Raw genomic sequence first — 15,622 nt, 5'->3', positions numbered from 1 at the left:
AAATTTTAAAATTATTTAAGTGAATAACTTATTCAGCCAATTAGAGACAGCTGAATTGGAAGGTGAATTTGAAAAAATTACCCAGAATGCAACAGACAATAAATAAATAGATGGAAATATGAAAGAGGTCAAGAGAAGTGAAGGATAAAATGAAAAAGCTTAATATATATCCCTGAAAAGAGTTCCAGAGGAAGATAAGGAAATTGAGGACTGACAATAGTAAGAGAATGGCTGAAATTTTTCCAGAATTGATGAAAGACATGAGTCCTCAGATTCAGAAGTCCAATAATTCTGAGCCCTACAAAAAAAAAAATAAATTCACATCTAGACACAAAATTGTAAAACTGCAGAGCAGAAAAACAGAGAGAATGTTAAAAGCAATTCAAAATAAAGCACCAGTGATTTACAAAGGGAAGATTATCAGACCCACAGCTAATTTCTCAGTGACAACATTGACGCCATGAAACATGAGGATAATATTTTCAAAGTGATGGGAAAATTAACAGCCTAGAATTTTACAAAAGCTATAGTATCAAGAGTAGTGTGAATTAAAGACCTTTTTAAAGAGACTAAGAGAATTTACCATTAACAGACCCTTGCTAATTGAACTGCTCAAGGATGTACTTCAGGAAGAAGAAAATTGAACCTAAGATGGAAGAAATAAGAGCTAAGAAGGAATGGTGAGCTAAATAATTGGTAAACATTGGGTAAATGTAAATAAACATTAACTTAGTAATAATGATGATCATACATGGCCTTTACATATGTCTGTTGACATTTTTAAAATATCACTAAAATAATAGAAATAGAAGGTATAATTTCTAAACTAGTAGCGGAGGGGTTGAAAAGAAGGACATGATGAAAAAAAAGTCCAATAAAATTCAGGAGAAGTAGGAAAACAGCACAGGAAAAAAAGAATAAAAAAACAGTGATATCATAAAATGATAAAATATACCAGTAATTAACAATAAATGCAAGTGAGATTATAAGCACTGATAGAAAGTGATTAATCAGATTGAGCAATTCAGATTTAGCTATGTACTCTTAGAGGGATCATATAAAACATAAGGTCTCAGTTCATAGTTAAAAGGATACAAGAATATAGAGAATCCAGGTGAATATTAACCAAGAAAAAGGAGTATGACAATATTTTTATCAGATAAAAAACATTACTAGAGATAAAAAGGATGACTGTGTAATATAAAAGGAAAAATCCAGGAAGATAACTAAACTTTTGTATTTTTAATAAACTAGCTTCAAATATGTGAAGTAAAAATGGCCTGGGTTCATGTAGATAGCAAATCTTAAGGAAGAATCTTACACACCTCCAATAGTAATTGATGGATTGAACAAAAATTAGTAAGGATAAAGAAAGCTCAAATAATATAATTTAAATAGTTTGAGATAATGGACATATTTAGAAACTGTATTAATAATTCAAGAATTCTTAATCTTTTCATGAATGACATTTGTATAAACTGATTATGTTATTCCAAAAGCAAGTTTCACTAAATACCAAATACAGGTATCACACAGATCATTTTCTCTGATCATAGTGCAGTTAAGTCAGTGGCCAAAAAGAAGAAAAAACTAAAATACCCCATATTTTTAGAAGTTTTAAAATGTATTCTAAATACCCAGTGATTTTTTTCTAAAAAGCATTCAAGATGGACATTAGAAAATATTTAGAAGGAAATAAGGAGAATAGGTTCAGCAGGTTTAGAATCTGCCTGCAATGCAGGAGATGGCAGGTTTGATCCCTGGGTCAGGAAGATCCCCTGGAGGAAGAAATGGCAACCTACTCCAGTATTCTTGCCTAGAAAATTTCATGGACAGAGGAGCCTGGCAGGCTACAGTCCATGGGGTCACAAAGGGTCAGACACAACTGAGCACATAACATGGCAATGAAAATAGTACATATTGTGAGATGTAGACTAGAAAATTTGACTCCTCAGATATTTAGAGCAGACCTTATACTAGAGCTGTCTGAAAATTAAAAGACTCAAGTGTCTGACATAAGAATGAGAAAAATAACAGCAAAGTAATAATTTAGGAGGAAGGAAATAATAAAGGTAAGAGCAGAAAAAATGGCAACCCACTCCAGTACTCTTGCCTGGAGAATCCCATGGACGGAGGAGCCTGGTAGGCTACAGTCCACGGGGTCGCAAAGAGTCAGACACGACTTAGTGACTTCACTTTCACTTTTATGAATTAAAAAACCTAATGGAACGGAGCAGCAAAACCAAAAGATGTTTCTCTGAAAAGACAACTAAAATTATTGATCCTAGTAAGACAAATAAGAGAGAGAGGCATGAGCGGTATAAAGAATGAAAAAAAAGTGTACACTTTAAAGGGTGTATTTTATTATGGTATGTGAATTATATCTCAGTTTTTAGAAAGAATGGGAAAAATATTCTATGAATAACTTTATGCTAATAAATTTGAAAGCATTGGCAAATTAACAAGTTTCTTGAAAGTATAATTTAACTGAAACTGACTTAGTAAGACATATCAAATGAAAAATCTACAACTACTTAAGAAATAAAATAATCTGTCTCCCTGTGAATCAACTAGTATAACCACAGGCTCAGATGATTTTACAGGTGAATTTTACTAAATATTTAAAGAACAGATACACATATTCTTTCAGAGCATAGAAAAAGAGAAAAGATGCTTTCAAACTCACTTCAAAATTGTTATCATCGTGATGCTAAAATTAGGACGAGAGCAGAGGATAATTTTAAGTTGTTTTCACTTATAAAGGTAGATGCTATTAATAAATCCTAGAAAATCTAATAGTATCAGAAGTTAGCAAGATGTGAATCAAGAGTTCTCAAACTGCTAGTGAAAGTATAAATTGGTATAACCGCTTTTGAGTGCAGTTTACCAATATCTAGATGCTTAAAGGCAATGGCACCCCACTCCAGTACTCTTGCCTGGAAAATCCCATGGACGGAGGAGCCTGGTGGGCTGCAGTCCATGGGGTCGCTAAGAGTTGGACACGACCGAGCGACTTCCCTTTCACTTTTCACTTTCATGCATTGGAGAAGGAAATGGCAACCCACTCCAGTGTTCTTGCCTGGAGAATCCCAGGGACAGGGGAGCCTGGTGGGCTGCCGTCTATGGGGTCGCACAGAGTCAGACACGACTGAATCGACTTAGCAGCAGCAGCAGCAACATACTTTAAAACCTATCGATTTTAAGTATGTAGTCTAAAGAGACTCTTACATGTCTATGGAATACAGGACAAATACATGCCATTGCAGAATTCTAAGGATGAAAAAGTTACTGTTCATCAGCAGGCGAATGGATATATTGACTCCATAAAATGGGGCACTATTATAGTCAGGATGGGTGAATCTCAAAAAAATAGTATTAAGTCAAAAGGAAAATTGAACAATACATATCAAACGGTGTCAATTATACAAAGATTAAAAGCATTCAAAAAATATATTTCAGTTTATATATGTAGAAAAGATAAAAACTTGAAACTGTTAATCCCAGATGTAAGATAAGAAAGAGGGAATGGAATGAGATTGGGAAGGAGTAGGAGGCTTCTTATATATATTTGTATATATATATGAAGCAGGCAGGATAGAGTGTTTACATTTAAATAAGGTAGACGGTGGTATAAAAATTTTCTATACCTTTTTACATCTTTGAAATATTTCATTAAAAACAAACATTGTGTCAATTCCAGTACTCTATTCTAGAGATTTTTTTTTTTTTCTCTAGGATTAATAAGGATGACCAGCCCTGCCACTGTTATGATACCCCAGGGTGGAAACGTGTCATCTTCCATGATGGCACCAGGCCCCAATTCAGAACTGCAGCCCAGGACTCCTCGCCCTGCTTCTCAGTCAGGTATTGACCTCCAACCTTTGAGAATTGAAGAGGCTGCACTCCCCGCACAGAGCATCATAGAATTCAGCTCTCTCTCTGATGCCAGATTTCTAACTGCCCAGCTTAAAGGCTGTTTTCTATATAAAATCTGCCCTAGTTTCTTCAAGCTGGAAGTCATTATTTCCTTTTCAAAATTTCTTCTCAGAGTTTCTCACTATTCTTATCAGTTATACCCCAACATTCCTAAAAATGTATTCCATGGCCTACTTAATCCTGCTCCTCCATAACCAAGAATTCTGTAGTGAAGTAAATTTGGTTAATGAGTCCTACTAGATCCTCCCTCCCAGAGATCCTAAAGTAACATGTTGGAAGCACTGAAAGTCCTAGAGTGAAGAAACCTGTCTAAGGCTGTTAGGTCCAGTGTCTCCCAAACCTTGATTGACTTTATTTTTTGTTTTGTTTTCTTCTAATACTAATGAACATAGTTCCTCAGAATATGCTTTGGAGAATACGGCTCTGCATAGTTTGCCTGGCTCTTACATCCACTTTAGAATCATACGCTCTTTATAGACAAGATTCAGTCTTTCTCTCATCTCAATAGTTGTTTTGCATTATAGTAAATGCTCACAAACATTAAATGATACCAGAAGATTTTACTCTGTTTTTGCAGAATTGCCAAGACTCTAGGATTGCTCTAGAATCTAGGTTGCAGTAAGTTAATTATTGCTTTGTTGACTATCTTTAAACAGATGCAATGGATCCACTCCTCTCTGGGCTCCATATACAGCAACAAAGTCATCCCTCAGGATCTTTAGCGCCCCCGCACCACCCAATGCAGCCCGTCCCTGTGAACAGACAAATAAACCCAGCCAGTTTTCCCCAGCTGCAACAGCAGCAGCAGCAGCAACAGCAGCAGCAGCAACAGCAGCAACAGCTGCAGGCAAGACCCCCACAGCAACATCAGCAGCAACAGCCACAGGGCATTCGACCCCAGTTTACTGCCCCAACTCAGGTGCCTGTTCCTCCAGGCTGGAACCAGCTGCCTTCCGGAGCCCTTCAGCCTCCTCCAGCCCAGAGTTCTCTGGGCACAATGACTGCAAATCAAGGGTGGAAGAAGGCTCCCTTGCCTGGCCCAATGCAACAGCAACTCCAGGCAAGACCATCCTTAGCCACGGTACAGACACCTTCCCACCCTCCCCCTCCATATCCCTTTGGCAGCCAGCAAGCTTCACAAGCCCATACAAACTTTCCTCAGATGAGCAACCCAGGCCAGTTCACAGCTCCTCAGATGAAGAGTTTGCAGGGAGGGCCCTCTAGGGTCCCGACCCCCCTGCAGCAGCCCCACCTCACCAACAAGTCTCCTGCCTCTTCACCCTCCTCCTTCCAGCAGGGATCCCCTGCTTCCTCCCCAACGGTTAACCAAACTCAGCAGCAGATGGGACCAAGGCCACCTCAAAATAACCCACTTCCCCAGGGATTTCAGCAGCCCGTCAGCTCTCCGGGTCGGAATCCTATGGTTCAACAGGGAAACGTGCCACCTAACTTCATGGTGATGCAGCAGCAACCACCAAATCAGGGGCCACAGAGTTTACATCCAGGCCTAGGAGGTGAGGAACACTGGAGCTATTTGTGTTGGTAAATTGACTGGAGCTAGATCTTAGTAGCACTTCAATTTTTAGAGTTAAAGGAGGGAGTGAAACGAGGATGTAACTATTTGGTTTTGTGAATATAGTGATGACACTTGATATGACTTAGTTAACTTGATACATTATGCAGCATCTTACTGGTTATGTTTAAGCTAGTCCTCTGGATAAAAACGCAGGTAAAATTCAATGTAGATATATGTTCATTTTGTTTTTCAAAATATTTTTGCCTGATCTTGTACTAGTAAATTAAGGCGTCCGGAAGAATCATGGTTTTATTAACAACTTAAGCTGCTCCACTGTTGAAAAAATTAAGGTTATGCAGTAGAGCAAAAATGAAAAGATAAGTGTAGGGTTTTGTTGGGGAAATGGCCCTTGTGGTTTTCAATTTTGATAATCCTAGTTAGCAAAAATATTATTAGCATGGTGTTTGTTAAATTTGCTTAAAGTATTAAAGGGGAGTAAGTTCATAAATCATTGACTTTTACAGTTTTATAATGCCAATGCCTGCTCCTTAGAGAGGGAATTCCACCAGTTATACCTAAAGGAGATTTATTTATTTATTTTGTAAGGTGCCTCTTGTATGAAGAAAAAGCAATGGAGCTTAATGTGTGAGAGGTAAAACGATTACAGTAAAACTTATCCATCTCCATGTTTATTATTTATTCTTATTAATCATTGATCTAGTGCACATGAATGTGCTTGGAGCTTTTCAGTAAGGTATAGAGAGTGTAATACTGTCACCTGATAAACATACCCCCCACCAAAAGACACCCATTGCCAATCCAGAAAAAAAACCCTTACATCTTTAGTGCAACATAGCAAAGGCATGTTCCCATGATTTCTGGTAAAATTAAATCGCTCATCAGTCTTTTCACTCTCTTGTAATTACTTTTACTGACATGCAGGCTGTAATATTTGAATACTAAGAAGTTTTGAGAAAATGCAAGAATGTTTTGGCTCCAAACTTCACTGTTCTGGGCATCTAGCCTTGGATCAGTGGGGGCTGGGTAGTCCCTCCTGCAAATGTGATTACTGATATAATTACAATGGAAGCATGCAAATGGGGACTTGTCACTGCTAAAGAAAGGACAAATGCATATTTGTCTACAGAGCGTTTTTCAGGACATTGAAAATTTTGCCCTTAAATAAATGGACTAATTCAAGTGAGCTTAGGTCTTGATGCTTTCATAGAGCAAATTATGTGCTCACCTAGGTGATCTGGCCACATCCAGGCCTGTGTTATAAACAGTGAATGGGTTCTGAGATTCTTCTTATTACAGATTGGTTTTCTGAAATTAAACCTTCCTATAAAAGAAAATATTACTTTAGTAAGATTCCATTAGAGCACAGTTTTTGGTACCATAGCTGTCAGAATTTCAGCAAACCTTTTTGAGAGGAAGGTGTAATGATAAATTTAATATAACCTCACTTTGATGCTCCTATAAATTGTTGCTGATCTCTTGTCTCTTCCAAAGAGACCAGCACAATACAGGGGAGAAATTTTTCCACAAAGAAAATTGTCATCTATTCCCTCAATGGAAAAAAAAAAATCACCTATCTACGCTTAATATCAGGACCCAGGTCTTTGTTTTATAGTATTTCTGATCAGTTTGTTTGAATATTGAGAGAATTTAGCGTATTCCTTTGGTACCTATGTTAAAGTATGTAAAGGTTTGGGGGTCCATTGTATTACAGAAAAGTGAGCCCTAAACCTTGCTGTGACGTGGCCTCAGATCACATTTAGGGAGCAGATTGCCATCTTTTCCTTGGCATGTTCAAAGTGTAAATTTTTTAGTATTTCTTTTTCATTTTGACAATGCTCATGTAAGAGATTGTGTTGATTTTTTTAACCATCTTTCCCAACCTTGTTAAAGATCCTACCAGTGTGACAGAGAGAGCTAAGCCAGTGGAGACTTCATGCAGCTCATCCTTCCTTATTCATTCCACATCTAAGCAAGAGTATAAATTTGCTAGGTAACTGCCTTACTCGTTGTTTTCTATTAAGGAATGCCTAAACGCCTCCCACCTGGCTTCTCAGCAGGACAGGCCAATCCGAACTTTATGCAAGGTCAGGTGCCTTCGACCACAGCAACTACCCCTGGGAATTCAGGAGCCCCTCAGCTGCAAGCGAATCAAAATGTCCAGCATGCAGGTTTGTTTTCTATGACTTATTCAGCCAGCATTTATTGAACATTGTGTGGTAGGTAGACAACAAGGATATACAGAGAAATGTAAGCCTTGATCCTTCCGCTTCATTTCAGACCTGTAAATATTCTTTCAGGGCAATAACTATTATATTAGAAGTAGGTAAAATGTCTTGAAAAATCTAGAAACACCTAAAGAAAGGAGATAAACCTAGAGCTAGAGCTGAAGTCAGCATTTTTTTTTTCCTGAAAAGAACCAGGTAGTAAATATTTTAGGCTTCACAGGTTATATGTTCTCTGTTGCAGCTACCTAACTTTGCTGTTGTAGCACCAAAGTAGCCATAGACAGTACATAAAAGAATGGGCATGGCAATGTTCCACAATGCCTGTATGCTAATGCAAAACTATATTCCTGAGCTCTGAGTGAATTTGTGTCTGTTTACAAGCTGGCAGTGGGCCTTATTTGATCCATGGATCATAGGTTGCTGACACCTCAGTTAGTAAAAGGACAAAAGGTATTTCTGGCAAAGGAGATGGTAGGTACAAAGGCATGGAGGTACATGGCATTTTGAACAACTGCAGCATTTAAAATCTCTATAATTCATGTTAACATTGTATATGTTGAGTGTCTGAATTCTGGTTTACAAGGTGGTGTTTGAAGACCAGGTTTTATCAATACAGGTGTAATGCCAATAGTGTATTTATATAAGAAATTTATATATAAATATATAAATTTAGGAGGGCATATTGTGTACAGCAGAATGGCTAGAAAATATTTGTAAGCAATATTGTATTAGCCGAGACTGCATGTATCTGGTTGCTGTTAGGTAGCACATGATTAATCCTCTTACCCTTTCTCATAGGGAGTTTGGATTGAGGTAGCACAAATACTTTCTGAGCTCCCATGCCCATTTGGAGTTAGTTTAGTTTTGTGGTTCCACTGTTAATTGTAAAGCACTAACAAAGGAGAAAAGTTCGAAACTTAAAAAGTTCAAACTACCTCTTGAAGGGCTAGAAAAATGTAGGGCAAACCATGACTTTCCCCACCTGCTAGTGCAAAACTGTAATTCCTGAGCTATGTAAATTCACATTGTATAGGAAGTTTTAAAACAGTAATAAAATCATTCATAATTCCTCCACATAAGCACAGCTGTTTTATATTTTTATATGGTGCCTTCCACATGCACTTACTCTTTTGATTTCTCCGTTTATCCCATCTAAGATAGCTCTACTCTTGTCTGTCGTTTCCTGTTCTCTTACTCTAGTTTATTTCTCTTATTAAGCTTTTACTTCTTCCTCTGAAAATACTTAGTCTGTTTGTTATTTTACTCTTGCCAACTAGACTCCATGGGATAAGGGATTTGGTCTGTCTTGCTTATTGATGTTACCTCAGTACCAGAAGTGCCTTGCACATATTAGGTACTCAATAGATGATTGTCAATTGAATGAATGTATACTGGAGTATTTAGTGTATGTAGTATATACAGTGGTCATGGAATTCAGTTTAAGGCTGGTCTGGAAGATCTTAGGATTCAGGAAAAATCTAGATTGTATGAACAAAGGACAGTTTGCCCCTTGCCTCCTGGCTGGAACATGGACTGGCTTGATAACTTCATTGTGGCTATCACTTTTTAGTCCTCATTTAAAAATGAAAAGGGTGGGGAGGAGATAAAATAAGCTAGAAGGTTATTCTGCAGAAAGGAAGAGAGAATATAAGCAGCTATAGGAAAATCCCAAAGACCTAACAGTAAGTATACACTGTGGCAAGCCAGGAAGTGTTCTTTGAATTGGAAATAATTAAGAAGACTAAAACATGTCCCATGTGGTCTACTAGGGACTGCCACAGGAGAGGGTCACTGAAGCTTTATCATCCTTTGTTGACTGTCCTCTGCCTGCAGCTTCTTAATTGTCTGTCAGTTAACTTCCACCAGAGGCTTGGCTTCCATATCAAGATGAAATAATTTTTACCACATTGGGGTGGAGGAGACCTATCTTTAGGAAGTATTAGCTGTTCTTTTCTTTAAAGTACAGCATCCAGATAACACATCCATAACCTTGGAGAGTCTTAATTATAGTTTCCCAAGGAGCATTGTTAAACGTCTTCTCAACTTTGCTGAGGTTTTCTTAAGAGGCTGCAGCACATTTTTTGTTTCCTGATTCATCTAAAGTAGAGCTTATTTCATTATCCCATAGCACTTTTCATTAATTTTCTTCATTTTAAGGTAGTTACAAGTTATTTTTAAATAATGAGATGCTGCCTTTCTCTTTGTTTAGTCTAAGAGAAAGAAAACTATATTGATCTGCAAAATGTTATCAAGTTACCAAATAGGAATAAAGAAAAGGTTTCTCTTTCTCTATTGTATGATCACTGAGAATGTATGCCACAGTCACAGCCTCATACTATAGAAAACTCACAGAAATGTGTTAAGCATAGCACATCTGTTTATGCTGATCACTGGATATGGGTGAGGGGTGTTTTTTTAATTAAGGTAATTTGAGAATCTTAATACCAACAAGATAATAGTATATTTTTCTGAAACTGTGCCCTTTTTTTTTTTTTTAAGGTGGTCAAGGAGCTGGTCCTCCTCAAAACCAGTTGCAGGTGTCCCACGGGCCACCAAATATGATGCAGCCCAGCCTCATGGGAATTCATGGCAACATGAACAGCCAACAGGCTGGTAGTTCTGGGGTTCCTCAGGTGAACCTGGGCAACATGCAAGGCCAGCCCCAGCAGGGCGCACCATCTCAACTGATGAGCATGCACCAGCAGATCGTGCCCGCCCAGGGCCAGATGGTCCAGCAACAGGGAACCTTGACCCCTCAGAACCCCATGATCCTTTCAAGGGCCCAGCTTATGCCACAGGGTCAGATGATGGTGAATCCTCAGAGCCAAAATCTTGGGCCCTCGCCCCAAAGGATGACCCCACCCAAGCAGATGCTTCCCCAGCAGGGCCCTCAAATGATGGCGCCACATAACCAGATGATGGGGCCTCAGGGGCAAGTTTTGCTCCAACAGAATCCAATGATAGAGCAGATCATGACCAATCAGATGCAGGGGAATAAGCAACAGTTTAACACTCAGAACCAATCTAATGTCATGCCGGGACCAGCACAGATAATGAGGGGACCAACGCCAAACTTGCAAGGAAACATGGTGCAGTTTACAGGACCGATGTCAGGACAGATGCTGCCACAGCAAGGGCCCGTGAACAACAGTCCGTCTCAGGTTATGGGGATGCAGGGGCAGGTCTTGCGGCCACCAGGGCCCAGCCCCCACATGGCCCAGCAGCATGGTGATCCTGCTACGACAGCAAATAATGATGTCAGCTTGTCTCAGATGATGCCAGATGTTAGCATGCAGCAAAGCAACATGGTCCCCCCCCACGTGCAGGCCATGCAGGGGAACAGTGCCTCGGGAAACCATTTCTCAGGCCATGGGATGCCCTTCAATGCGCCTTTCAATGGAGCACCCAATGGAAATCAGATGTCCTGTGGTCAGAATCCAGGCTTCCCAGTCAATAAGGATGTCACGCTGACAAGCCCGTTGTTGGTCAACTTGTTGCAGAGTGATATCTCTGCAGGCCATTTCGGGGTAAACAATAAGCAAAACAATACCAACGCAAATAAACCGAAGAAGAAGAAGCCCCCTCGGAAGAAGAAAAACAGTCAGCAGGATCTAAAGTAGGTTGTGATAGTCTTGTCTGAAATCTTACTCATTTATTTCTATGTGAACAACTTTTTTTGATGGAAATTTTTGAGCATGTATAAGAACAGTATAATGAAATTCCCCATGCTTAAGATTTTCAGCTTATAATCTGTCTTGCATTCATTCATGTTCTTCCCATTACCTCTTGATTATTTTAAAGCAAGTTCACTTTAAATATTTCAGTGTGTACCTCTAAAAGATAAAGACAGGTTTTTGGTTTTTGTTTTCTGTTTTTTATGACCACACAATATGATTAGCACACCTGGAAAAAACTAATGCTTCCTTCATATTCTCACATATTCAGACAGTGTCCAGATTTCCCTGATTATCTCAAAATAAATTTTTTTTTTTTTTACAATTTGTTCAAATAAGGAGCCAAACAAGTTTCATATATTGCAGTCAATTGATATATGTCTCTTAAGTCTGTAGTCTCAGAGGGGATTGCGCCATTCAGAGCCTGAGAAGTAGCCAGTGCTACCACACTACAACTCTACAAAGCATGTCAGGCTTACAATGACTGCTGGGGAACCAGAGAGGCTATATGTATTTTAGGAATGAAAACTGCTTATGGAGACTCCCTTCTGTCTCTCAAATTGAAACATTTTTTTGTGCAAGTGCCTTTCTTTTAAAGGCTCTTTATCATCCTTAGCAGCTTAAAACCTCATACTAAGATGATTAGACCTTTTTAATCAGTTACCCTTTTGGTAAAGGTGAGTCTTTTGCAAAACAGTGGGAAGGGCAATTAATTTATATTTCATTTCCTAAAGCTAAGTGTTAAGTCATATTTTTGGCTTTGATAAAATGATTCCTAAAGGAATATTGATTAAACTGGATTTTCTGCCTTTAATCACAAAACTGAAATCCAGAGACATTACCAGAAAATAATGACTAAGAAGTATAAAAGTGGGTTAATTCAAGTAAATTACTAGGATTATAGAAGAGAATAGGGGAGCTTTAGTTAATCAAACATAAATGTTTAAAATAAAACCATCTATTGGATTGGCCAAAAAGTTTGTTCGCGTTTGTCCATAACACCTGGAAAAAAACTGGATGAACTTTTTGGCCAACCCACTACCTTTCTCTCAGTCTTCTTACAGTATGCCTTTGGTTGTACTATAAAACTATATCATATTCACTTTCTTCTTGAATCTTATAAATCAAAAAATAATTGTATATTAGCAACCTGTATTTTTCCTGAATTCAAAATTAGTAAACTCTTTGGTTATCTGATTTTTCCAATAGCTCTTTCTAAGTTAAATTCTTTACTACTATCAATCTGTATGGGAATAGTATTTCTGTGGCAATATTTATTCCTCTCAGTAATCTAGGAGTAACACTGAAAGGTTCTTCAGTTGCCATTAGTATAGATTTTTGCTATCTGTACCAGCACTTAGGGAGTTGCTTACTTGTTACAGCTACAGATTGTGGGAAGGGCCTAGGACCTCTCCATTGATGTGGTCCTAGGTCCATTCCTAGGACCACATCAAGGCTTCTAGGAATGGAGACAGTAAGTTAAAAAGAAGAGTGCATGCTCCCAGCTCTACCACCAGCTTACCATGGAATCTTCAGCCTGTTTTCTTACACCTCTGTGGGCCTTTGTTTTGTTACCCAGTAACATGAGGTGGCTGGGCCTGAGATTTTTTTTTAGCAGTATAATTCTTTGAAAGTAAAGAATACTACAGGAATCCTTACCTGTAATTGAAGCAAGAGAAAGTCATTTAAGGAGCAAATCAATACAGGAATCTAGATGTGCTTAGGACCTGCTTCAGGTTCTAAATTCCCATGTCCTAGAGCTTTTAAAATGGATTTAAGGTAAGGTTTATGAAACTACAGAGTACAACGAGATAAAATACTGTCTAAAAGTGGGTGACTAATACCAGGGCAAAAACAAAATGAGGGCTGTGAGCCCTGGGTCTTTGAGAATGTGGGTGTTTCTTCATTTTTTTCCTTCTGTAATAAAATTGTAAGGTACACTTAGGTGAAAATGAAAGCATCCCAAAGCTGATGGGGATGTCTGTTAAATAGACATTCTGCAACAAAATTAATTAGCTTTGTTTTGGTATTCTCCAGCTTTCTTTGTTCTCTGACTACCATTTTCATTAGCCAGTCTACAATTTCTTGCAAGGTGTTATGGATTGTTGGAGCCACCGTTGCAATATTCACAAAAAAAGAAGTCTGGATTCCCTGGTTGAATTTGATAGCTACCCTAAAGATAGTGTGGTTTCATAGGAACAGTACAATGCTGATAACCCAAAATCAGGTCTTAATACATTGAATGGATGGATAATTAAATGAAAATCATTATACCAGAAGTTTGTAGAAAGCACCTCGAGTAAATAGCCTTTTATTAAGTGGATTTTAACATTTAATGAAATTGGCAGATTTTTTATGCCAAATATTGAATGTTTTATCAGACTAGAGAGATATAAATAATGCTAAGACTGATAATGCAGATGGATTTATTCAGACATAGGGGAGGGGTTAAACAGTTTTCATGTATAAACTGTACAACTTACTCTCAAACGTGTAATTTATTTTTTAGCACCCCAGATACTCGCCCAGCTGGTCTGGAGGAGGCTGATCAACAGCCATTGCCTGGAGAACAAGGAATTAACTTGGACAGCTCAGGCCCTAAACTGCCAGAATTTTCAAACCGACCACCAGGTGATAAAATGTTAGCTAAAGTTTGTATACTTGTCATCATTTATTTACAGCATTATAAGGCTTTTTTTCAAGGAAACAATAGTGTTTTATTTTATCTACTAACTAGACTGCTTTAATGATTTAATGTGTCTAGTATTTGGAAACTTTGCCTTGTTACGTGTTAGTAAGTAAAAAGTTTCAAATATAACCTCTGAAAGTGTGTGTATGTGCACGTGTATGTATATGTATTTGTGTGTGTATTTTGCTCAAATTAGTCTTTGTTATATTAGGTCCTCATAAAATCAAACTGAAGTTAGTCAGTGCCTCTTTATTCTTGTCAGTATCAAGGTTCTAGTTGGCATCAAAATGGAATAAGATTAAATGAAATGATGCTTTCACTCTAATCCTGCTTGCCTGCCTTTCCTGCAGCCTTTTCTACTGGGGCTTTCTCAAAGCAGAGAACTACTAGGGTTTAAAATAAGATTTTTTAATAGAGCTTTTATTATGAATCTTTAAACATAAAAAATATGTAAAGAGTAGTGAAAGAGACACTCATGTACTTCCTGCTGCTGCTGCTAAATCCCTTCAGTCATGTCCTACTCTGTGCGACCCCATAGACAGCAGCCCACCAGGCTTCCCCATCCCTGGGATTCTCCAGGCAAGAACACTGGAGTGGGTTGCCATTTCCTTCTCCAGTGCATGAAAGTGAAAAGTGAAAGTGAAATCGCTCAGTCGTGTCTGATTGTAGCAACCCCATGGACTGCAGACCACCAGGCTCCTCCGTCCATGGGATTTTCCAGGCAAGAGTACTGAAGTGGGCTGCCATTGCCTTCTCCATGTACTTCCTACCCAGGTTAATAATAAAAAGACCAGTATTGTTGAAGCCCTCTGTGTTGTACCCCCCTCTGATTATAAAATAATACCATCTTCTAAAATGTTGAAAAAAGTCTCCTAAAACTAATTCATTCTAATCTAGCTATTGTAGAACTAAGGCTAGCTGCCACAATGTCTCCAAACCTGGTTACTATTAGCCTGAGCAGTAATTTGTAACTTTATTCCCCTATGAGGAAGACACACAAACCTATCACATGTAGGCCATACTTCCCTGTGTATACAAAGGATTATGTTTTGTTTCTTCCTTTCTAGTTATTCTACCTCCTTTTTGGCATATAAGTGGAAGTGATTTTGTGAGTTATTTTAGAGATAAACTTTAGTATCCTTAATTTATGTATTAAAGTGAATAAAAGTAAATTCATTATGATGTCAGTACTATATGTTATTGATTGCAAATTGGGCACACCACACTTCCCATCGGTGAATTGCAGCAGCACAGTTGAGGCTGGGAGGTCACCAGTCTTTGGTGGGTATGTCCAGAGGCATTATGAACAGAAAGGCACCTTCTTCCCTCAGACACATCTGAATTCTATAAATCCCAGAGGTTCTCACACACGTTATTGCTTCCTTTCTACAGTTTGCAAACTGGGAGCCTATAGGCTGAATTTGGCCTGAAGTGTATTTGAATTGTCATGCAGAATCTGAAAGCAAACAGAAACCTGATTTTAGATGCCTGATTTAGGCATCTACCTGATTTAGGTATAGCATCAGCTCTGCAGTTTGGCTCTGTCCACAGAACTACTAGT

The 15,622-nt window shown here is 38.4% G+C and overlaps 1 protein-coding gene across 9 annotated transcripts in view; it reads left to right on the top strand.

Annotated features, from left to right (window-relative positions):
- NCOA6 (nuclear receptor coactivator 6) overlaps positions 1-15,622 on the top strand; it is a 96,426-nt gene that overhangs the window by 57,718 nt on the left and 23,086 nt on the right. For 5 of the 9 annotated variants that reach the window (XM_070381623.1, XM_070381617.1, XM_070381618.1 and 2 more), the window contains 5 exons: positions 3,736-3,864; positions 4,593-5,450; positions 7,495-7,641; positions 10,198-11,314; positions 13,882-14,003. In XM_070381623.1, coding sequence (XP_070237724.1) covers positions 3,736-3,864; positions 4,593-5,450; positions 7,495-7,641; positions 10,198-11,314; positions 13,882-14,003 — 2,373 coding nt within the window. The remainder of the gene's footprint in view (positions 1-3,735; positions 3,865-4,592; positions 5,451-7,494; positions 7,642-10,197; positions 11,315-13,881; positions 14,004-15,622) is intronic. The other 4 variants (XM_070381620.1, XM_070381619.1, XM_070381621.1 and 1 more) reach the window with 4 other exon arrangements.

This window comes from Bos mutus, chromosome 13, assembly GCF_027580195.1.
Source record: "Bos mutus isolate GX-2022 chromosome 13, NWIPB_WYAK_1.1, whole genome shotgun sequence".
Taxonomy (NCBI): domain Eukaryota; kingdom Metazoa; phylum Chordata; class Mammalia; order Artiodactyla; family Bovidae; genus Bos; species Bos mutus.
This window is presented reverse-complemented; position numbering and strand designations above follow the sequence as displayed.